This window comes from Malaclemys terrapin, chromosome 6 (assembly GCF_027887155.1).
Source record: "Malaclemys terrapin pileata isolate rMalTer1 chromosome 6, rMalTer1.hap1, whole genome shotgun sequence".
NCBI classification, from domain to species: domain Eukaryota; kingdom Metazoa; phylum Chordata; order Testudines; family Emydidae; genus Malaclemys; species Malaclemys terrapin.
Genome location: NC_071510.1, coordinates 29,998,831 through 30,022,882, shown reverse-complemented (window position 1 = coordinate 30,022,882; position 24,052 = coordinate 29,998,831). Strand labels below are relative to the sequence as shown.

Here is a 24,052-nt window from a genome sequence, read left to right as displayed (position 1 = left end):
CACTGGGGAAAGTGAAAGGAGAATCAAGCCCTTAATTTCATGGGTTATTCTGGAAATCTTTGAACCGGGTTTGAATTGTTTAAGTTACTGCCTCATTTATGACTGCACCATCAGTGACTACTTTCTCAAGTTTGGCAAGTTCTGAAAGGTCTTTCAGTGGCAGCCTTCTATTCTTTTAATAGTTTTTAAATAATGTCTGCTAAGTGATCAAAGATCATTTACGGCCTAGCTTTGCAGACTCCACTTCCAATTCCAGTCTGCAGACTAGTAAGAGTGGTGTTGGTTTAGCATGAAAGAGGGACACACTCCTCCACCAGTAGGGTTACCATATTTAAAAAATAAAAAAAGAGGACACTCCACGGGGCCCTGACCCCGCCCCTTCCCCACCCCGGCTCCACCCCTTCTCCAAAGTCCCTGCCCTAACTCCGCCCCCTCCCCTGAGCGCCCCGCATTCCCCCTCCTCCCTCCCAGCCACGCGAAAAGGGCTGCCTGAGTGCTACCGGCTTCACGGTTTGCTGGGCAGCTCCCAGACCCTGCGCCCCTGGCTGGCGCTTCCCCAGCGCAGTTGGAGCCCTGGAGGGGAAGCGCCCAGCCGGGGGCGCAGGGTCTTGAGGCTGCCCAGCAAACCATGAAGCCGGTAGCGCGCGGGCTTCGGGCAGCCCCCATGCCTCTGGACCCTGCGCCCCCAGCCGGGCACTTCCCCTCCCGGGCTCCAGCGGCTGTGCTCCCTGAACTCCTGGGCTCTGTAAGCACCGAGCTGCCCGAGCGCTACCGGGTTCGGGCAGCCCCCATGCCTTTGGACCCTGCGCCCCCAGAGGGGAAGTGCCCAGCCGGGAGGCAGGGTCCAGAGTCATGGGGGCTGCCCGAAGCTGGTAGCGCTCGGGCAGCTCGGCTCTTACAGAGCCCAGGAGTCAGGGAGCACAGCAGCCCCCGGCGCCCACTCTAAGGTAAGCCAGGGAGTATTTTTCCCGGACATGTTCGGCTTTTTGGAAATTCCCCCCAGACGGGGTTTGATTACCAAAAAGCTGGACATGTCCCGGAAAAACTGGGCGTATGGTAACCCTATTCACGAGCCTTGTCAACAATCCCTCACGTTCCCCACTGTTCACGAAAACCAACTGCTTGGTTTCCTATTTGAAAGATCGAGCTCACTCACTCATGATCCCATTTGGCTTGCTTATCTCTGAACAAGAAGTTACCGCAAGCTTCTGCTGCTCCCTTCCCCAATTCATTGCCAGGGTCTCTTTCCCTCCCCACCACTGGCAGTGATTGCAGTGAGGAAGGGCAGCTACCTGAACAATACAGGACAGCTTAATTACACTGTCTCTTCTCCACATAAGCTCACTGTAGGGCAAAAAGAGCTGCTGTAGCCCCTTGTCCCTTCTCCCCATCCTCTGCAATGTAGGCTGGCCAGCCCTGCATCTTCCTTTTCACATTCAGAGTGTGAAGACCTGAGGAGAGGGAAGAGACAGGGAAACAGATAATTTGCCCCATTCACAGGCCAGGGATCTTCACCCTCTTCCTTCAACTTGAAGGGCCTGCAATTCTGCTCTGTTGCATTCCCCTCACTTGGCTGCATTAGCTGGTCTCTCTTGGTCAGACACTGCAGGGGTGCTGCAGAGAGAGCGGCCTGCTCTTTTGGCTGGAGGAGTGACATATAAAGTGATTTTGCTTAAAACATTTATCTGACCTAACTGCACCACCTCATCCAGAAGACCATTCAACTCTCTCTCTCTCTCTGAAATAGAATGTCTCCTGTTAACTCAGCCCTAGACCTCCTAGTTCTAGTTTATACACTGCATTCATGTTCTATTACATGGAGCAGGGACTAGAGGTCCAGTGTCTAGTTCTCCCCTCAGTCTTTCCACTTACTCGCTTTCTCAAATCTCTCAGGTCTCAACCCTGCACCCATTGAAATTAATGGGAGTTTTGCAATTGATTCAGCAGGAGGAGGAACAGGCCCCTGGCCAGTCACTGAAATGGGGATAATAAATAACAATAATAATCATCCCCATCTCATAATGATATTGTGAGCCTCCAATTCCCAACTGTTCAAATGTGCTGAGTGCAGCCTCTGAGACTGTGGTGGCTCGCATGGAAACAGCTTCCAGCCCCACAGAGAAGTCAGCACTTCATAAAGAAAATAACTTTCCTATTCTCCTCACAGCACAATTTGAGTCAACACTCAAACGTGAGTAGAATAGAGGCATCTACTTTGTTAACTGCAGGGTTTTTGTTTGAATCAAAAGTAGTTTCAGTCGGAGTCACAGCTCCTCACCTCTCAGCAGCAGGGTGAAGTAAAAACTGACAGTGCTGACTGCCACACAGATTGGACTTTCTAGGAGCTAGGGATGTTATTTATTTAGGCTATGACTATAACCATAGGAGTTCTGTTAGCAGCTCTCCCTGCTGCTAGCAGAGAACTACCAAAAATGTAGAAATGCAGCTGCTAGCAGGATAGGGCACTCCCAGGCATAACTCCTCACCTTTGCTGTAATCACCAGCTGTGCCTTTCCCACCCAGCGTCATGGTGGGAGGCAGGCTCCTGCAAGATTCCTGCCTGTGTCACGGTGTGGGGCAGAGGAAAGGAACCACACGCCTGTGTCATAGTATGAGGACATCTACCCACCAACCCCCTGCTGACCACTTCTGTGTCATGGTACACAACAGGAAAGAGGAAAGGTGGTAGCAGGGTCCAAACCCCTCTGCCCTCTCCTGTGCACTTCTAGGGGGAAGAGACTTCTGTGAATATATAAAGTTGAAATAAAAATGTGTGTGGGGAGCTGCCTAAAGTGGGAATTGAACCCACAAGTGAAGACTGCACTGCATAGCAGCACCCCAGAGCTCTAACTGCTTTTGTCAGTAGGCTTGCTAGTAATCAGCTTTCTCCAGAAAGCCTCATGGCAGGGTAGGGGCAGTCAGAGAAGTAATGACAATATGCTAGCTGTCTATTAATTATACATGTTTTACATCACTGTTAAATTATTGATCTGTATCACACAGCATATGGAATTCTTACAGGATTCATATATAGTGTTGATACATTACATATGACTCAAATGTTCCAGCTCTATAATATTTAAAATAGATTTTTATGATTTTGCCTTGGTTCCTCTTGGTTAAGCTGCCTGCCTGTTGCAAGTGCTGTCTGTTCTTTCTGTCTGACCTCTGCAAGCCAACCATTGCAACACTCATAAATGGACCATTCTATCACTCTAGCTCAGTGTTTCTCAATGACCAGGGTTCCTGAGATGTCCCTGACACAGTGCAGGAAGGCAGCAAGCCTGTCCCTGGTATCAAAAAGGTTGAGAAACACTGCAGTAGTCTATCCTTCCACCAAACCTCAGTCTTCTGAGTGCCTGTAGCACCAATCTGACAATGAGCTCCAGGCTGACAGACGCTGCACGAGCATGGAGCCTTACTAAAGCATTGTGCAGCACCAAGGCCCGAGGAGGGAATCCTGTAAGGTGTGGCCGCCATGTGTGTATTTTCAAACACAGAGGAATGATTTTCAGAAGTAACTTGGGGTTCTTCAGATTTTGGGTACTCAACTCAAGAGATCTTTAAAGGGACTGATTTTTCAGAAAGTGCTGGGCATCTGGCCTCTGCAAATCTGCCCCTTTTAGATGACTCAGGTTGGACCCCAAGAGACTGAGGCACCTCAAAAGCATTCACACTGCTGAGAATCTTGGTCAGAATATAACCAAAGTAGGCTCCCATTCAGCAAGTATTTCCTGAACTATGTTTTAGAATCACATTTGTAAGATCTGATTTTGTTTCTCCCTTTTCTGTTTATATATGTTAATGGTCATATTTGCCCATTTGCAGAAGTAAGACCCACAAAACAGGAAGATATGACATCTTAATACTCACTCACTAAAGGAGAATGAAAATTGGCCATCTACCCTCATAAGAAATTTGTCTGGTTAATGGCCTTTTATTTTATTTTACGCTATGGCAGATGTCTATACACTTCTGCAGACACACAAACCCATTCAGCTGTTAGCTAATTACTGCACAACATGCCTCAAATAATACTTATTCAAATGAAAGCAACAAGTCCCAGGAACTGAGTCTTATGTCACACAAACTGGTTTTATACTACTGCAACATCACTGACTTCATAGTTACTCCATGGTGATTTCAGCAGAGTTACAACTGGTGTATACAAGATCAGAATCAGCCTCTAGGTTCTTCCATGATGCAGTCTTTTTAGCAGGGTAATGAGAGAGGAAGGATAGTCTAATGGCTAGGGCACTCTAGGACTTGGGGGACCTGAGTTCAAGTCCCTGCTCTACCACAGACTTTCTGCATCACTTTGGGCAAGTCACTTAGGCACTCTGGGTCTCAATTCCCTGCTTATAAAATGGGGCTTAAAGCACTTCCACACCTTACAGAGTGTTTTATGAAGATGAATACATTAACCATGATGCGGTGCTCAGATAAGATGGCAATGGGGGGCACATACATATCTAAGATAGATAGAACAAGTCTTAGCGCACTAGTTTGGGAACAGAGGAGCAAAGGGTACATCTACACTGGAATAAAAGACCTATGGCACAGCCATGGGTGGCCCAAGTGAACTCACTCAGACTTGTGGGGCTAAAAATTGCTGTGTAGTCACTCAGGCCTGGACTGGAGCCTGAGTTCTGGGGGACCCCCCCTGCAGGGTTCCAGACTTGGGCCTGAATGTCTACACAGCAATTTTACAACCCCAGTCCCACGACCCTGAGTCAGCTGACCCGGAGCAGCCACAGGTATTTAATTGCTATGTATACATACCTAGAAAGGTTAAATGATTTGCCCAGGAAATCTGTGGCAAAGCAGTGATTGGAACCCAAATGTCTCAACTACCAGGCTACTGTCTTAACCAATGGACCACCTTTTCTCTCAGGACTTCTTCTGATTTTATTCCTGTCTGGCATTTACATATCCTTTAAAACAACCCACTGAAAGCTAAGCAACAGCTTTCCAGACTAAATTGAACTTGGATAAGTGTAAGGTAACTCATGTTGACAAAAAACAGCCACACTTTTCATATGTACTGGCTTGGCCAAGTTCTTCTCATAGTAAGTGTTACTGGGAGACTGCTGTGGCTGTGTATGATCTTACGGTAACCCCTGATGGAAAAGGTTTAAGAGTCATGAAGCCCAAAGGAAATACTTTAGCTATCCCTGTGGAAAAGTTTGGCTTATCCTGGGTAGCCCAATAGAGATGTCTGCTCAGGGTACAGTGGCAGTTAGAAAAGGAAACTGGATGTGGGAGGTCTGTTAAAAAAATGCAGTTTGTTTGAAGGCATTACAGTGGCAATGGAACACTTTTTTGACACTGCTACATTCACCTGAATTTAAGAAACATGTAGGCTGGAATTTTCAAAGAAGTCTGGGTGAATTAGGTATGTGTGGATGAGTTGGCTGCCCCCATGTCCCCTCTTGTGGTTGGGTGCCTCTGCTCTGCCTTTATTCTCCCTCTTCCATGCCCTTTTACAGAGACCCCACACACTTGCTTGTCCAATCACCACCCTTATAGGGGCTTAGGTTTATTCAGATAACTCAAAAGTAGAACTCAGAGTCCAAGGCATGGCTCTTACCTCGGAGCCTGGTGAGTGAAAGGGTTCCTTCATCTAGCCTTTTCCCTTTTTTCAGTGAATTTTTAGGAGGTGATCAACCCGGATTTCAGCTTGCCACTGACCTGCTCGGAGCTAACTCCCCTGTAGACTTACAGAGTCAGCTCTCTTATAAAGGAACTCGCTGCTTGTGGTTCTCTCCCCTCGCCAGGTGTTTCTGGTTAGCTCATCAGGCAAGCCTACCAGGTTTCAAGTCTCCTGCTGGCATCTCCCACTCACTCCCTTTTCTCTCTCATAGTGCTCAGAACCCCATCAAATTTCAATGGGAACAGGGTGCTGAAGTCCCTTTGGTTCCTTTGAAAATCTGAGCCATAACTGAGATTGAAAACAGTCAGATAAGAGCAACAAAGATGGTTTACATAAGAAGGGAGAGGCAAAAATTAGGATTATTCAGTCTTGAAAGAAAGGAAGAGTTAGGTGGATTGATTTAAAGGTGAAGTTCAAAGGGTTTGGTTTTTCAAATGTGTGTTTTAAATCTCCAAGATTCCAAAAGCTGATAAACAATATGTAGCCATTGCTCACAAATGTATTGAGTGCTGTATATGAACAAAAAATTACCCTAAAATATTTGCTGCCTTGCTAAGGGCCAGAGATGTAAACTCTTTGGTCTCAATGGAATTCTTTCTACTGACCTCACTGGGCTTTGGATCAGACTGTAAGGGTACCTTCACACAGGAACAAAAGACCTGCAGCATGGCCACAGCTGACCCAGGCCAGCTAACTCAGGCTCTGGGGCTAAAAATTGTCACATAAATATTGATGGAGCCCAAGTTCTGGAACCCTCCATCCTCGCGGGGTCCCAGAACTTGGGCTCCAGCCTGAGCCCAAATGTCTACACAGCAGTTTTTCAGCCCGGGAGTCTGAGCCCCATGAGCCTGAGTCAGCTGACCTAGGCCAGCACTGTTTTTTTAATCCCTGTGTAGACATCCCCTAGACAATGAAAAATTTAGAACAGTATAGTGCCAGGTTTCTCCCAGGCTTGAAATAACTTTCCCATTCTAAACCCCTCTCTTGATTTCCCTCACATACAGTATGTCTGATGCCACTCACAAGGTAGGAGTCTCAGGTTCTTTTGGGGAAGGTAATTTTATTAAAATACAGTGACAGCTACACTTTAAAGTAACACTCGCTCAGTGGGTAGCATTAGATTATAACTCAGGTTACATGGGTTCTAGTCCCAGCTTTACCACTGTATGACTCTCAGCAAATTACTTTCCCACCCTATGCCTAAGTTTTCCTATCTATAAAATGGAGGAAATGATTTATTGATAAAGCAGTGAGATGTACTGATAAAATATGTTATGTAAGAGGTAGGCATGATTATCATCTCCTTTTTTCCAATCTTATAATCAAGTTTTTAACTTTCAGCAAAACCTTTTCAATTCACTTTTAAGATCATGAGGCAAAAATTAATCAGTTTCTACTTTCTACATTGTCCCATAACAGGAGAGTAGAGGATCAGTAAATTCAATTATAATCAAATCTCATGCTCAGACACTGCAGTAGACAGGAGAAAGCATCTGCAATGAAACTGATACAACAGATTAACCTTCCTGGGCAATCTCCTTTCTTAAACAACTACCAAAACCATCCTGAAATGTATTGAGTGCAACTCTATTTCACCTGTTTTAGGAAATGACCTCGGTTAAACAAGTAATTTTTGTAAGGTCTTCAAATGGTCACATGAGATAGACTTCACCAAGCTCGGCTGAAAATTCAGGAGAACCCCAATACCACTTGATCTCATTTAATGTATTTCACTCCAACATAACTCCATTAACTTTGTGTTAATCCTAATTGACACCAGCATAACTGAGATCAGAATCAAGCCATGTATGTGCAAGACAGACACATACACACAATACACTGAAACATACTCCACCGGAGTATACAAAAAAAACTAGTTCCCAAGAGAAAGGTGGTTAAGTAATTACAGTGGCAAAGGCTACTGACAAATTATCCTCTAAACTAGAACAACCAATAAAAGGTAAATATCTTTAAAGCATTCTGCGACTCGCTTAGAAGTTTCATTACCTGGGTTGGGCTGAAGATATTCTACTGTCTTGGTCATTACTTCCATCACAGCCCTGCTGGTGACGTCTACTTTCTGAAAATAAAATGAGAAGAATATAAAAAGAAGAGAAAGACAAGATAGACAAAAGTGAAATTTTGAAGAAAACTCATTTTTCTTCTTCTTAGGTTTATTCCCCTGAAGATTCTCGTTGGGGAAGGTGAGCGACAAACAAGCCATCATCTGAGTTGGAGCAGAACCACATGTTTGTAGGCCCTGGTTCCCAAGGAGATTTCAAACACTAAGCAGCAATGAGAGTGGAGCAGTGGTACAAGGAGAAAAGACATCTTTTTCTTCAAGGGAGACCTGGCCATGGTAATCCATACCTCCCCACTGGACTACTAGTTTCTCTATGTCTGACCATTTAACTCCCTGCAGTTGGTCTCCTGAGAGAGCCTGATTGGTGAGCTGCTATCACACCAGTACATCATACCCTGCACAGGCTTCCCAGCCAAATGCCTCTTTTCTCTAGCTAGTGATGCCAGACTCAAATACCCCTCCTCATTGTACAGTCAGCTGAACAATCTGCCTCTGGAGATGAACTGAAACCATATTATATAAATCCAGAAAAACATGCTGCCCTTCTTTAGAATCATCTGACATGTTCTCACTTGAATGATGGCAGAAGTTTGTTACTGTGCAAAGGTCCTGCAGCAGCAATATAAACTCAACATATTGGCTGCTGTAAGAAGTCTGCCATGCGCTTGGGTTTTGTGGCTCTTTGGATAAGAGCAGGAAGTTATCCTGAGTAGTCTCTTTCTTTTCACAAAAGCAGCAATTCACAAACTTCCAGTATATTTATTTTGACTTTATAAATACACCTGTAACACAACAAAGAACAAATTATAGGTCATGCTGAAAAACCATCTCAGAAATACCTCTCCCCAGCATGCTTTCACCTTCACAGTTGGTACTCTGGCTTTGTTTCCAAGATTTGAATTGTGTTCGTAGTAAACTTTTCTGTTATAATTGCTCATATTTTTGGAGACAGTGAGCTCTCATGTACCTTTCTGATATCTGTTCTTGCACCCATTTTCTTTAAAAAAAACTTAATTGTTTTTAATGTGACGGGAGCATTTTCTCCATAAACTTTTCAATAAAGTTATATTGGGGAAAATATGTGTATTTTATATGTTTAAAGAAATACTTATTTTATAATTTATTTCTTTAACAAGAAGAAAAGAACAGTTTGAGATCCCAGATCCATAAGGGCCAGATGGATTTGATTCTGAGCATCCTCAACACCCACTGACTTCCTTGGGTGTTCCAGGTAACCAGCACTTGCCAGGGGCTACTGAACACCTCTGAAGATCAGGTCCAAAGAGAAATATGTTGCTCTTAGTCTGCTTCCGTTGATCTGTGGCTCTCTAGTACGTATTGTGCATGCTGCACTAATGCAAATACCTTGTTGTACTTCTCTACAGTGAGCTTCTCCTACAGTACATCTTCTGTCCCATGGAGTGAATTTCTCCAAACAGAACATTTTTATTTAAAAAAATAACACCTGAGATGAGCTAGTCACAGCTTCCTCTGCCTGCTCTCCCTCCCATTTTATCTTGTCTTTATCATCTGCCAGCTCTGGCTCCCTCCCAATAGCAAAGGGCAGCAGGGAACTGGTGGCTCAGAGTAACAAGAGTAGTTGAACTTCCTGGTACTGAGCCCAGAAGTGGCTCTGTGTTAAAGAGCTGAGTAGCAGAGGTTGTAAAGCAGGCAGGGACTGTGCATCAGGGGACAGAATACTTCCAGTGTTTACTGAAGGGCTGGAAGCAGGTATCTTGGATAATGAAGAAAGACAGGAGAGGAGTTTTCTCTGCTCCAATCCCTCACTTTAGCATTCTCAAGAAGAGTAATCTCATCCTTACGTTTCTAAGGGCATGGCTACACTTGAGAGTTAGAGTGCATTAAAGCAGCCCCGTGCACTCTAACTCATGATGCGTCCACACTGGCAAGGCACATAGAGCACCCGGACTCTGCGGCTAGAGCGCTCCTGATACTCCACCTCGGCGAGTGGAATAACATTTGATGCACCCCTGCTGGAGAGCTGCAGCGCCAGTGTGGACGCCCTGGTCTGTTAAGGTGCTCTGATCGGCCTCCAGAAGTATCCCACAATGCCTGTTCTAGCCACTCTGGTCATCAGTTTGAACTCTACTGCCCTGCCCTCAGGTGACCAACCGTCAGACCCGCCCTTTAAATTCTCTGGGAATTTTGAAAATCCCCTTCCTGTTTGCTCAGCCAGGTGTGGAGTGCTCTCAGCGCATCTTTCCAGGTGACCATGCCTCCACGTGCCAGGCGATCTCCAGTATGGAGCAATGGCGAGGTGCTGGACCTCATCAGTGTTTGGTGGGGAGGAAGCTGTCCAGTCCCAGCTGCGCTCCAGCCGTAGGAATTATGATACCTTCGGGCAGATATCAAGGGACATGATGGAAAGGGGCCATGACCGGGACGCACTGCAGTGCAGGGTTAAAGTGAAGGAGTTGCGGAATGTCTACTGCAAAGCCCGTGAGGCAAACCGCTGCTTTGGTGCCCCCACAACCTGCTGTTTCTACAAAGAGCTGGTTGTGATACTTGGGGGCGACCCCACCTCCACTCTGAGGACCACCATGGATACTTCAGAGCCCAGTTCAACAAGGCAGGTGGAGGAGGAGGAAAGCGGGAGCGAGGGTGCTGAGGAGGAAGAAGACACCCCAAAATCCCTAGATGCATGCAGCCAGGAGCTATTCTCAAGCTAGGAGGAAGGTAGCCAGTCACTGCAGCCCGTGCTTGGGGAAGGACAAATACCAGAGGAGGTTCCCGGTAAGCAGCTTTTATTTTGGGAAGGAAGTTATTTGGTGTGGGCTCTTGGGGCGAGGAGGGTTAGGGCTGCATGCATGCCTAGGTGCGGAATAGGGTGTTGATGTGCTCTCTCGCATCACGGTAATTGGCCTCAGTGATCTCTTCGAAGGTCTCATCCAGGAGTTGGGCAATGCGCTTGCACAGGTTTCTTGGGAGAGCCACTGTGGTCCTCGTCCCAGTCAGGCTAACATGTCCGTGCCACTGTGCTATGAGGGGTGGGGGGACCATTGCTGCACACAGGCAAGCTGCATATGGGCCAGGGCAGAAGCCGCACTGCAGTAGAAGACCCTCCCTTGCTTCCCAGGTCACCCTCAGCAGTGAGATATCTTCCAGGACAAACCCCTGTGGAAAATGTGGGGACAGTGTTCAATATAGGGGCCCCCTGCAGCTGTTGGCTCTCCCCAAGGCACAGAAACCCAGAGGACAGTAACGGCCATGAAACAATCAGTCCCCCTTGACACTGTGCTTACTCACCATTTTGGGGCTCCCATGGGTTATTTGCACTCTCTTTGGGACGGGCAAATTATGCTATAGACTGTGTAGACTGTGCTTGCCCTGAAGTACAGGGGAATCATTGCTGTGTCTGGTGTGAACAATGCTGTCTTTGTGTTGCATTTTGCCTTTACAGATGCAACCTTGAGATCTCAGCTGTCTGTGTTATCACCAGCCGATAGACTGCAGAGAATTAGGAAGAGGCCACATAGAAGCAAAGAAGACATGCTGCATGAAGTAATGCAGCAGTCACTTAACGCGAATCTAAAAGCACGGAGTGGAGGGAGTGTGAAAGGAAGATCCACCAGCAGAATGAAGAGTGCCAGCAGCAAAGCACGGATCAGCTGATAAGCATCATGGAGCGCCATGCGGACTCGATCCAGGTGCTCATAGCCTTGCAGGTGGAGCACTACCGCACCCGCCCCTCCCCTGCAGTCCTTGTCCCAAAACTCTTTCGCTTGTGCCCCCATGTCACTTCCAACCCACTTTCCCCAACACCCAGGTCCTTGTCGCCACCAGCTGCCTCCAACACCTGTAGCTTCACCACCCAGCCCCGAAAACTACGACCCTTACCCACTGCACTCAACCCCCATCACCATGCAGTATTGCCATCCTGAAGTGCAGCACTCATTGCACAGCACTCCAGACAGAAAGGCTGAGTATGATAACAGGATATACACAAATCTGTGATTGCACCGTTCCCCACCCCACCCCCTTGCCCTTTCTGTTTCCCAAGCAGTTGTGTTTCTTTTCAATAAATGGGTTTTTTGGCTTTGAAAACATTCTTTGTTATTGCTTAAAGTAAAAGATACCTTAGCCCAGGAAAGCAAGGAATTGCAAGTCAGCGTAGCAAACACAGATTCCTACTAACATTGGAACCACTGCATTTCACTCCCGGGCAGGGCACCAGACATTACTGGTGGCTTTCAGCCTCAAATTGCTCCCTCAAGGCATCCCTAATCCTTGCAGCCCTGCACTGGACCCCTCTCTGGCTGTTCGGATTCAGCCTCCAAGTGTTGAACCTCCGAGTTCCATGCCTGAGTGAATCTTTCACCCTTCCCTTCACAAATGTTATGGAGGGTACAGCACACGGATATAAACATGGGGATGTTGTCATAGGCCAGGTCCAGCTTCCCATACAAAGAGCACCAGAGGACCATTAAACGGCCAAAAGCACACTCCAGTCATTCTGCACTGGATCAGCCTGTTGTTGAACTGCTCCTTGCTGCTGTCAAGGCTCCCTGTGTAGGGTTTCATGAGCCACGGAATTAGAGGGTAAGTGGGGTCTCTAAGGATCACAATGGGCATTTCGATTTCCCCTATGGTGATCTTCTCATCTGGGAAAAAAGTCCCAGCTTCCTGAACAGGCCAGTGTTCCGAAAGATGCGTGTGTCATATACCTTTCTGGGCCAGCCTGCGTTAATGTCAATGAAACGCCTACGGTGAGCCACAAGCACCTGAAGAACCTTCCGATTAACGTACTCAGAGGCTAGGTGGCCTGGTGCCAGAATTGGAATGTGTGTCCCATCTATCACCCCTCCGCAGTTAGGGAAACCCATTTGTGCAAAGCCATCCACAATGTCATGCACGTTACCCAGAGTCACTGTTCTTCTGAGCAGGATGCAATTAATGGCCCTGCAAACTTGCATCAACACGATTCCAACGGTCGACTTTCCCACTCCAAACTGGTTAGCGACCGATCAGTAGCTGTCTGGAGTTGCCAGCTTCCAGACTGCAATAGCCACCCGCTTCTCCACCGGCAGGGCAGCTCTCAATCTTGTGTCCTTGCGCCACAGGATGGGGGCGAGCTCCTCACACAGTCCCATGAAAGTGGCTTTTCTCATCCAAAAGTTCTGCAGCCACTGCTCATCATCCCAGACTTGCAGGACGATGTGATCCCACCACTCGGTGCTTGTTTCCCGAGCCCAAAAGCGGCGTTCCATGGTGGTGAGCATGTCCGTGAATGCCACATGCAATCTCATGTCGTATGCATTACTCTAGTAGATAACATCATCGGAGTCCTCACTGTCAGTTTGGATCTTAAGGAGTAACTCGACTGCCAAACCTGACTTGCTGGCGAGACTCGTCAGCATATTCCTCAGCATTTCGGGCTCCATTCCCGCAGACCGAAAGGGAAGACAGAGTGCACAGTACAAAAAACGTTGAAAGATGGCGCCAAATGTGGACTGAAGCACAGGGATTGCTGGGATGCGAACTGATGCATCACAGGGCGTTGGGACAGGATCCAGAATGCCCTGCACTCCCCCACCCCCTTCCCACAAGCCACAGCACCAGAATGGGAAGAGGTGCTCTGTGGGATAGCTGCCCATAATGCCCTGCTCCTAATGCCGCTGCAAGTGCGCTTGGAGCGGTCAGTGTGGACAGATTGCAGCGCTTTCCCTACTGTGCTCTCCGAGGGCTGGTTTAACTCAAAGCGCTCTACATTTGCAAGTGTAGCCATGCCCTAAGCCTCACAACACTTCCGTGGAAGGTAAAGTTGGTGAACAATTTTGTTTTAAAATGCACTAATTTGTAATGTTTAATTCCACCCCACACGTATGGAGACGGCATAGCTGAAAAGACTGATCACGGGGTACAGAATCTCACTTGTTGGCTATGTGTTGCAATCCAGATAGTAACAAGTTAGTCACTGTGGCATATCATGGTAGCTCAGTGAACTATGGAATACGAGCTGATACCTGTAGTCCTTTCCTAGCAGAGTGCTGTCCATATGAACAAACACCTCTAGATTCGGCTCTAATTGGCAACCATATCGGCAATCTTAGCAGAGAGACCATTGAGTGAATGGCCATGGGGACTGAACTGGTCACTTCTAGAGCTGTTCCCTCTATGTCAGAGTTGAAGAACTATGGTGTGGGTTGGTGCATATGATTTTGTTGTTCTGTGGATAAACAGCAGATTTCGTTCTCTAGGGCTGCCAATCTCATATTGTTCATAAGCATAAAATGGAACTCCCCCTTAACTAATTGTCCTAGTTTCCATTATAAATCTCCCACTAGTTTTCCACTGCTGAGAACCTTCCCAAATTCTGTTTTTGATGATAATTTCTCTGTTTTGCCTCAGTGCAAAAAGCAGCAAAATAAATTCTACAGATTTTAAGTGATGTGAGCAAGGAAAGGCCCCTACATTCATGTTTCCTCTATGTTCAGGATGACAATTTTGCATAGAGAGGGAGAGCTAAACATATAGGTGTGGAGTGTTCACCCCTCTAGATAAAAAATTGGGTGTACACACTGTCACGGGATGCACCACTCACAATTGGTCTGGTGCCTCCTCCTGGTCACTCGGAGGATTAGCTCTTGGGGCAGATGCCTCCTTCTGCAGTTTGCATGCCGTTGCTCTGACTCTCTCTCTGGTCTGCAGCCCCTTTCTCGCTCCAGGAACTGCAGCGTCCTCTTCATGGTTTAGCCCTCAGGCTAGGTCACTCAGCATTTCCCCCCTTCTGGGGTACAGCCCTTCAATTCTCTGTCACTCCCATGGTGACCCAGGCAGTCTTCCAGTTCACTGCCCCCCACTTTCCACTCTCACTGCTTCCTCCCTGGACTGCTTCCTACCACTCTGGGTCCCTGCCTCTCTCTGGGTGTATCAACTCCAACCCCGCGCTTCCACTTCCCAGGGAGTGACTGCAGCCTGCATGCCTCTGCAGCCTCCAAACACTCCTCTGTTTTCCCAGGGAGTGACTGGCCTTTCCCAGCAGCAGCCCCTGTCTGTTGCTAGCTACCTGGCTTTATAGCCCTCCCCACACACACACACATTCCTGCCCAGCTAAGCCTTCTTTCAGTTTGCTCCCTGCTCTCCAGCTCCTCCTCCAGGTGCAGTCTGTAGAGTTAATTGGCCTACCTGGCCATCTTAACTCCTGTCAGTCCGGTGTTGGTGGACACCCTATCACATACACACACAGTAGTGTGCTCCCTTTTCTTCCAGGGGGGATTCACAACCATGGGAAGGCAGGTGCTGTTGTCACTTTCAGCATCTGTGGAGTTTCTGATGGGGGAAGTATCAGGGGGTAGCCGTGTTAATCTGTATCTACAAAAACAACAAGGAGTCTGGTGGCACCTTAAAGACTAACAGATTTATTTGGGCATAAGCTTTCGTGGGTAAAAACCTCACTTCATCAGATGCAACCTTCTTCTTGCATCTGAAGAAGTGAGGTTTTTACCCACGAAAGCTTATGCCCAAATAAATCTGTTAGTCTTTAAGGTGCCACCAGACTCCTTGTGGTTGATGGGGGCAGACATCTCTTAACTGCAGCTCTTGATCCAAAGGAGCCCTGCTCAGTGAAGGCTGCTTGGGGGATGCTCTGAAATTGCAAATATCCTAAGCATCTTGGACACATTCTTTCCTCAGCCAGCTCTGACTCTCTTGACTGACCTCGATGAGCTGAGGATTGTGGGATCTTTGTGCCATAAGAATATCCATCCATCCATTCAGGCAAACTCTCTGCTTCCAGGAGTCCACTACAGTGGATTAACTCATGGATAAATTGAGACCAATATCTCTGATCTTTGTATGTAATATTTGTTTTTTATATTTCTTGATTAGCAAATAAAAGGGGGTAACAGACCATAAGTGCAACTGTGCTGTATAATGATTTAGGAATATAAATCAGGAGACTTGTGCTGCTAAATCACTTATCTTTTTATGGTGGGATGTAAAAAATAAACAATAAATATAATATATATTTATTATATATATTATATATATATATAATAAATAAACATAATACTTATGTTCAGACTTACCCTTTCCATTTCTTTGAAGTCATCATCTAGCTTAGTTCCTTCTGCACCTCCAACCTTCTCACTCACTTTCTGTGGATTAAAAACAAAAGGTAAGATCAGTGATGACTGAAGATCTACCCAGAATTCTCATATATACATTGGTTTCCGGTGCAGAGGTATTTTCCCATAAGAAACTAGCTGGTATAGTGACTGGATGCATCAGCCATCAAGGATCTACAACCTATCCTGAAGGACGATCCCTTACTCTCACAGACCTTGGGAGACAGGCCAGTCCTCGCTTACAGACAGCCCCCCAACCTGACGCAAATACACACCACACAACAAAAATACTAACCCGTGAACCAAAGCCTGTAACAAACCCTGGTGCCAACTCTGTCCTCATATCTATTCAAGGGACACCATCATAGGACCTAACCACATCAGCCACACCATCAGGGGCTCATTCACCTGCACATCTACCAATGTGATATATGCCATCATGTGCCAGCAATGGCCCTCTGCCATGTACATTGGCCAAACCGGACAGTCTCTAGCAAAAGAATAAATGGACACAAATCTGACATCAGGAATTACAACATTCAAAAACCAGTAGGAAAACACTTTAACCTCCCTGGTCACTCAATAACAGACTTAAAGGTGGCAATTCTTCAACAACAAAAACTTCAAAACCAGACTCCAACGTGAAACTGCAGAACTGGAATTAATTTGCAAACTGGACTCCCTCAAATTAGGCCTGAATAAAAACTGGGAGTGGATGGGTCATTACAAAACCTAATTTTACCATACTAATTTTCCCTTACTGTTACACCTTCTTGTCAACGTTTGAAATGGGCCACCCTCATTACCACTACAAAATTGATTTTTCCTCCCTTGGTATTCTATTGTTGAATTGTCTCCTTAGACTGACCCCCTACTTGGTAAGGCAACTCCCATTTTTTCATGTACTATGTATACACACACACACACACACACACACACACACCTCTGCTACTGTATTTTCCACTCCATCTGATGAAGTGGGCTGTAGCCCATGAAAGCTTATGCCCAAATAAATGTGTTAGTCTCTAAGGTGCCACAAGTACTCCTTGTTGTTTTTGCTGATACAGACTAACATGGCTACAACTCTGAAACCTGTAATAGCACTGTTAGTCACAATGGGCCAAATTTATGACTGGTGTAGCTCACAGAAGTCAATTAGATGGATTTGACCCACTGCCTGTTCTCATCATACACTGTGTCTGCACTTGTCATAATAAATTAAACACTTTTAGTTTTTCACTGTAATTTGCAATTCATTATACTGTACATCATTTAATTTTACGTATTCTTCTATGAGTCTCATTCTGATCTCTCTTACACTTGTTTTATACCAGTATAACTACTGAATTCAGTAATGTTACTCCTGTTACACAAATGTAAGTGAAGTCAGAATAACACTTGTGTTTCCACTTGGTTTCAACCACCCGGTTTACTTTTTGGCTAGCTTGGCAAGCAGAGGGAGACCTCAGGGGAGGTGCAGTCTGGCATTTTACTGTTTCATTGGAGAGGGGCACAAGTCCCCCTTTCTATGCTTGCCTGTGGTGAACAAGATCCAGAAATGTGATTAAGCTCATCAAGTTCATTCATTCTTGTAAATCTGCAGTGCTGCAAGGTACCCGCACTTGTGTGTGCAATGGCTCTGATGCTCAACTCCCAATGGGGTCTAAACCTCAAATAAATCCGTTTTACCCTGTATAGAAAGCTTATACAGGGTAAACTCAAATTGTTTGCCCTCTATAACACTGATAGAAAGATATGCACAGCTGTTTGCCCCCCCCCAGGTATTAATACATACTCTGGCTTAATTAATAAGTAAACAGTGGTTTTATTAAATACAGAACGTAAGATTTAAGTGGTTCCAAGTCGTGACAGACAGAACAAAGAATTACCAAGCAAAATAAAATAAGACATGCAAGTCTATGTCTAATACAGTAATAAAACTGAATACAGATAAAATCTCACTCTCAGAGATGTTTCAATAAGTTTCTTTCACAGACTGGATGCCTTCCTAGTCTGGGCACAATCCTTTCCCCTGGTACAGCTCTTGTTCCAGCTCAGGTGGTAGCTAGGGATTTCTCATGATGGCTCCTCCTTTCTTCTGTTCCACCCCCTTATATATCTTTTGCATAAGGCTGGAATCCTTTGTCCCTCTCTGGGTTCCCACCCACTCCTTCTCAATGGAAAAGCACCAGATTAAAGATGGATTTCAGTTCAAGGGACATGATCACATGTCACTGTAAGACTCCATTAACCACTGCCAGCACACGCGTATACAGGAAGACTTACAAGTAAAACCAAGTCATCTGCAGGCAATTGTCCTGGTTGATGGGAGTCATCAAGATTCCAAACCACAATTAATGGCCCACACTTTGCATAATTACAATAGGCCCTCAGAGTTATATTTTATATTTCTAGTCTCAGATACAAGAGTGGTACATTTATACAAATAGGATGACCACACTCAATAGATTATAAGCTTTGTAATGATACCTTACAAAAGGACTTTTGGATGAAGCATATTCCAGTTAAATTATATTCATACTCATCAGCATACTTTCATAAAATCATATAGAGTGCAACGTCACAATTGTCAACTCCTCATTGAGTAGTATCCAAAACGTGACTAGTACAGCTTCATTCAGCTGTGTTAATCATGCACCAATACTAGGTGGCTTCCACCAAAAAAAAGAGGAAGCGCTTTACTTATCTCGTTACCCCAATAAAGACTGGATTGGCAGAGCTGAAAAGCTTCTGTTCAGACACACTCCTGCTGTTACTCTGAATATAGATAAATAAATAAATAAATAAATAAATAAATGGAGATATCCTATCTCCTAGAACTGGAAGGGACCTTGAAAGGTCATCGAGTCCAGCCCCCTGCCTTCACTAGCAGGACCAAGTACTGATTTTGCCCCAGATCCCTAGGTGGCCCCCTCAAGGATTGAACTCACAACCCTGGGTTTAGCAGGCCAATGCTCAAACCACTGAGCTATCCCTCCCCCCATGAATCTGCATGGTCTGCACTACTGAATCAACATGAGCTAGCATTTAAAGAAAAATGGTTACTTATCTTTTTGTAACTGCTGTTCTTCGAGATGTGTTAGAATCATAGAAGATTAGGGTTGGAAGAGACCTCAGGAGGTCATCTAGTCCAGGTCATCTAGCTCAAAGCAGGACCAACACCAACTAAATCATCCCAGCCAGGGCTTTGTCAAGCCGGGCCTTAGAGGTTTTTAAGGATGGAGAATCCACCAGCTCCGTAGGTAACCCATTCCTGTGCTTCACCATTCTCCTAGTGAAATAGTGTTTCCTAATATCCAACGGAGACCTCCCCCACTGCAACTTGAGACCATTGCTCCTTGTTTTGTCATCTGCCATCACTGAGAACAGCCGATCTCCATCCTCTTTGGAACCCCCTTCAGGTAGTTGAAGGCTGCTATCAAATCCCCCCTCACTCTTCTCTTCTGCAGACTGAACAAGCCTCATAAGTAATGTGCCCCAGCCCCCTGATCATTTTCATTGCCCTCCGCTGGACTCTCTCCAATTTGTCCACATCCTTTCTGTAGTGGGGGGCCCAAAACTGGATGCAGTACTCCAGATGTGACCTCACCAGTGCTGAATAGAGGGGAATATGCAGCCCAATATGCTGTTTGTCTTCTTGGCAACAAGGACACACTGCTGATTCATATCCAGCTTCCTATCCCCAGGTCCTTTTCTGTAGAACTGCTGCTTAGCCAGTCGGTCCCCAGCCTGTAGCGGTGCATGGGATTCTTCCATCCTAAGTGCAGGAATCCTTGTTGAACCTCATCAGATTTCTTTTGGCCCAATCCTCCAATTTATCTAGGTCACTCTGGACCCTATTCCTACCCTCCAGCGTATCTACCTCTCCCCCACAAGCTTCGTGTCATCTGCGAACTTGCTGAGGGTGCAATCCATCCCATCATCCAGATCATTAATAAAAATGTTGAACAAAACTGGCCCCAGGACTGACCCCTGGGGTACTCCGCTTGATGCCGGCTGCCAACTAGACATCGAGCCATTTATCACTACCCGTTGAGCCCGACAATCTAGCCAGCTTTCTATCTACCTTATCGTCCATTCATCCAATCCATACTTTTTAACTTTTAAGTCATCATCTGACGCGGATAGCAATCTCACACACACAAAAGCTCACCCTCAGTCAGCCTGATCAGCAATGCACCTTTGCATTCATCAATATACAATTATCAAGATATACATAGTTTTTGATAGAAGTACTGTGTGGGATTTTTCTTGCATTTGAGAAAATCTATTGAAAAAGCCTTGTCAAAATAACAGGCCCAAATTGCAGGAGGAAATAATTCTTCCCTAAGCAAATCTTACAAATAGTTAGTCCCACATTTTGGAATGTAAATATCCTGCAATCTGCAGGAATGTATATTCGCAGGAAATTTTAACCTACACAGATCCCTTTGTGGGAGTTTGCTAAAGAAGTTTGGTGAAACCTCGAAAGTCAATGCAAATTTCCCTAAGAATTCCATAAACACTGAGAAAATTTTGTTCTGAGTAAGGAAATAACCCGAATACCTAATGCACAATGGGAGAGAGTTACAAATTTACAAGTTCCAACACCAAACTTCGGGGGGTGGGGGGAGGGAGAAGGGGGGGAAGACCTTTGCAGGCTCACAAGGCTAGCTAGATCCATAACTGTCCATGTGGACAGACAGTTACACAATGAACACATTAAGCACATGCAATTGTGCCTTTGAAAATCAGGCTCAATATTCCTCCCTAGGTTTCAGAACCTGTAATTTGTCATAAGAAGAAATTCCCTTAGTTTCCAGAGAAGAAACATATGGATGAAGGAGTATTAAATATTATACTCCATCTGCATGGGGAGCTGTTTAGCAGTCTAACCTAATTATACGGGGAAATGATCCTAACACCCAAAATCTTGATTCTGTCTCTTACATGGCAGTTACTTGTTTTAGAACACTGTGTTTGACTTAGTTTCTGAAGGCAATTAAGCTGAGCCACAGAGGAATAAGAGTCATACAAGAATGTGATCAGTTTAAAATGGATGAACGATTATTTGCCAGAACGGAGCTGTCCTTGTGCAAGTTCAAATCTAGAGAAGATCCCAGATTAGCTGGGACTGAAGGGTCACTGAAAGGCAGAAAGCCCTGGCATCCATCACAATGCTGACTGCAGGCTGCTGATGTACTGAGGAACACAGAGGTTTCACTGCTGGCAGCTTATCAAGGTGGTTGGCATTTGATTAAACATTTAAAATTAATTTTTCTTCACAGCATTATAGAAAACCTGCCTGTATAGAATTCCTACACAGAAAACTAATTTTTAAGACAATACTAAAAAGGAACAGTGTACTACAGCAGGGAGAGTTTCCAAGCGGTCAGATCAAGGCATTGGCTGTTCTCAAACTCAGGTCCCAGTTTTGCCACTGAGTTTTGTAATTTGTGCTGTGGCTCTGTATAGCTTTTGTCAAGTCACTTGGGACATGTCTACACTACAAAATTAAATAGACCTAGCTTACAATGGCATACAGCCACCACAGTAATTACATCACTTGTGAATATCTACACTTCGTTCCTTGTGTTGGCGGTGCACATCCTCACCAGGAACGCTTGCACCGATTGAACGGTCAGTATGGAACATTGTAGGCTGGCTTCTGAAAGCCCGCAACAGTTGATGTAAGCAACACCATGTCTACACTGACGCTCCATCAACCTAACTACATTGACATTGACTCTACGCCACTTGTGGAGGGGGGGTTATTAAGTCGGTGTAGCTGGCGAGTTACGTCGGTCGGAGCGAAATTTTAGCATAGACACTTACAGTTAGGTCGACGCAAGGCTGCTTACATTGACCTCTCTCTGTAGTGTAGACCAGGGCTTACTCTGTTTGACTTATACTGATATAGGTCTGTAGTGCATCTGAGGCCAGGTCTACAACTATGCTGCTCAGCAGTGTGAAAAATCCACAGCCCAGAGCAATGTATTTTTACCGACCTAACCCCCTGGTGTACAGAGCACTGTGTCAATGGGAGAGCTTCTCCTGCCACATAACTACCACCTCTCAGGCTGGGTCTACACTACCCGCCTGAATTGGCAGGTAGAAATCGACCTCTCGGGGATCGACGCTCTTACTCCACCAGCGGAGGTGGGAGTAAGCGCCGTCGACGGGAAGCCGCAGAGGTCGATTTTGCCACCGTCCCTACAGCGGGGTAAGTCGGCTGCGATACGTCGAATTCAGCTACGCTATTCGCGTAGCTGAATTTGCGTATCTTAAATCGACCCCCCCCCGTAGTGTAGATGTAGCCTTCGGGAGGTGGATTAACTATGCCAATGGGAGAAGCTCTCCCATTGTCACTTAAATGCTACAGTGGCAGAGCTGTAGATCTGCATGTGAAGACAAGCCCTCCATTTACTTATGAACAGGATTCTGGATACTTGCCCACTTCACAGGAGTAACAAGGCAGCTTAGTTATCCAGAGCCCAATTCTGCCACCATTACTCATTGATTCCAATGGAGTACTTACAGGGTACAGTTCTACTTAATAGAAAGGTAGCAAAATTGGACCCTTACTGTTTGTAAAGTGACTTGATATACTCAGAAGATAGTTGCTATGCGCCTGATCCTGTCAATGGCAAAACTCTCATTGACTTCTATGGTGCAGAATCCGGGCTTAACTATTGTATGTGCAAAGCAGTATTACTAACATTTTCTTAAATGAAATCTGAGAGCCTCATATGCTGTAGAAGCTGGAACAAACCATCTAGCCAAGACTTACCACAAAATCATGAGAGTTAGTGACAATGCACTAGTCTCGGGTGACTTGAAGAAAAGGTGACCGAGATAGGGAATTAATTAGGTTGTACACATTGTATTAATTTATGCATTTTTGCATGTGAACATTAATTAAGATATTTGGAATATTCAAAGTGAAATGTCAGTATGTCAGAAATTATTTATGCAAATTCCAGTGATAATGATAGCATCTGAAGATCTACTCTCTAGTGACTTGCCTATCTTCCTCCAGTTTCCCCAACTCTAATCTAGGCACAATGATATTTAACATAGGTGAAATAAGAATTATATTGCACAGGCAGATATTATTTACTCCTCACACTAGTCCTTAGAATTTAGTGCTAGAGGTTGATGGCACTATGGAATCCAAAAATGCAAGCAGCTCCCCATTGTTAACAGAAATGATTATTTGCCTACCTGGCCAATCTCCATTATTGCCTCTGTTAATAATAGGGAGCCACTTCCACTTTTGGATTCTGTATTGCCAAAATAGCCTGTTGCTAAATTATGTGCATGATGCACTAGGCATCAAATTTTCAGCTCCTAATATAGTCACTGAAATCTGTATGAATAAAGGCAAAAATAAAAACTATACAGGATTTAAGATGTTCACAGCCAAATGTAAATATACAAGTATGTATAGTTTTTGAAAACAGAGTGCAAGAAAAGGGGCTCATATGTTGACCTAAATAATATCAACCTGTGCAATATAATTCATATTTCACCCATGTTAAACATCATTGTGCCCACTATAGAGTTGGGGAAACTGGAGGAAGGTAGGTAAGTCTTGTGGTTAAGGCACAGAACTGAATCATTTGGAGCTCTGGGTTCAGATCCTGGTTTGCCACAGACTTCCGGTATGGCCTTCTGCAAGTCACTGACTCTCTCTGTGCCTCCCATTATAAAAAGTGAAAAATAATACTTTTTCCACTGTCTTCTCTATTCAGACTGTACACTCTTTGGGACAGAGGCTCTTACTATGTGTATACACAGTACCTGCAACGTCCTTTAAACACCACAATCCTCTTGTTGATAAAGAACAGAAATGTGATTTCTGTCCATTAAAACAGTCCCCCAAACTCCGAGGAACTGATATTTTCATGCTACTGCTTCTGTGTGAAACATAATAATACCCAGAAACATGTGGCACACTCGTTCCCTTTCATTAGAGGGAGTGGGCATGAGCTGGGAAGAGAACTAGAAGTCAATTGTGGTCTGCCTTTTGATTATGGTGGTCTAGTCTCAGATATCTGAAAATAAAATCTGCTACCTACCAATTCACACCTGCCCTGCTACCCAATTAACAGGAGCCATGAAAGGCCAAGAGAGTCTTGTCATTTAAATTAGGGAACACCTTTAAAGAAAAAAAAACTACAACAAAACATGCGCGCGCGCACACACACACTTCACACCAGTGATAAA

At 45.3% G+C, this 24,052-nt stretch overlaps 1 protein-coding gene across 1 annotated transcript in view; it reads right to left on the bottom strand.

Moving 5' to 3' along the window:
* SH3GL2 (SH3 domain containing GRB2 like 2, endophilin A1) overlaps positions 1 to 24,052 on the bottom strand; it is a 155,369-nt gene that overhangs the window by 20,896 nt on the left and 110,421 nt on the right. Inside the window, exons 2-3 of the mRNA XM_054033096.1 lie at positions 15,785 to 15,853; positions 7,661 to 7,733 (exon numbers count right to left, since the gene is read on the bottom strand). Of these exons, the coding sequence (XP_053889071.1) occupies positions 7,661 to 7,733; positions 15,785 to 15,853 (142 nt within the window). The remainder of the gene's footprint in view (positions 1 to 7,660; positions 7,734 to 15,784; positions 15,854 to 24,052) is intronic.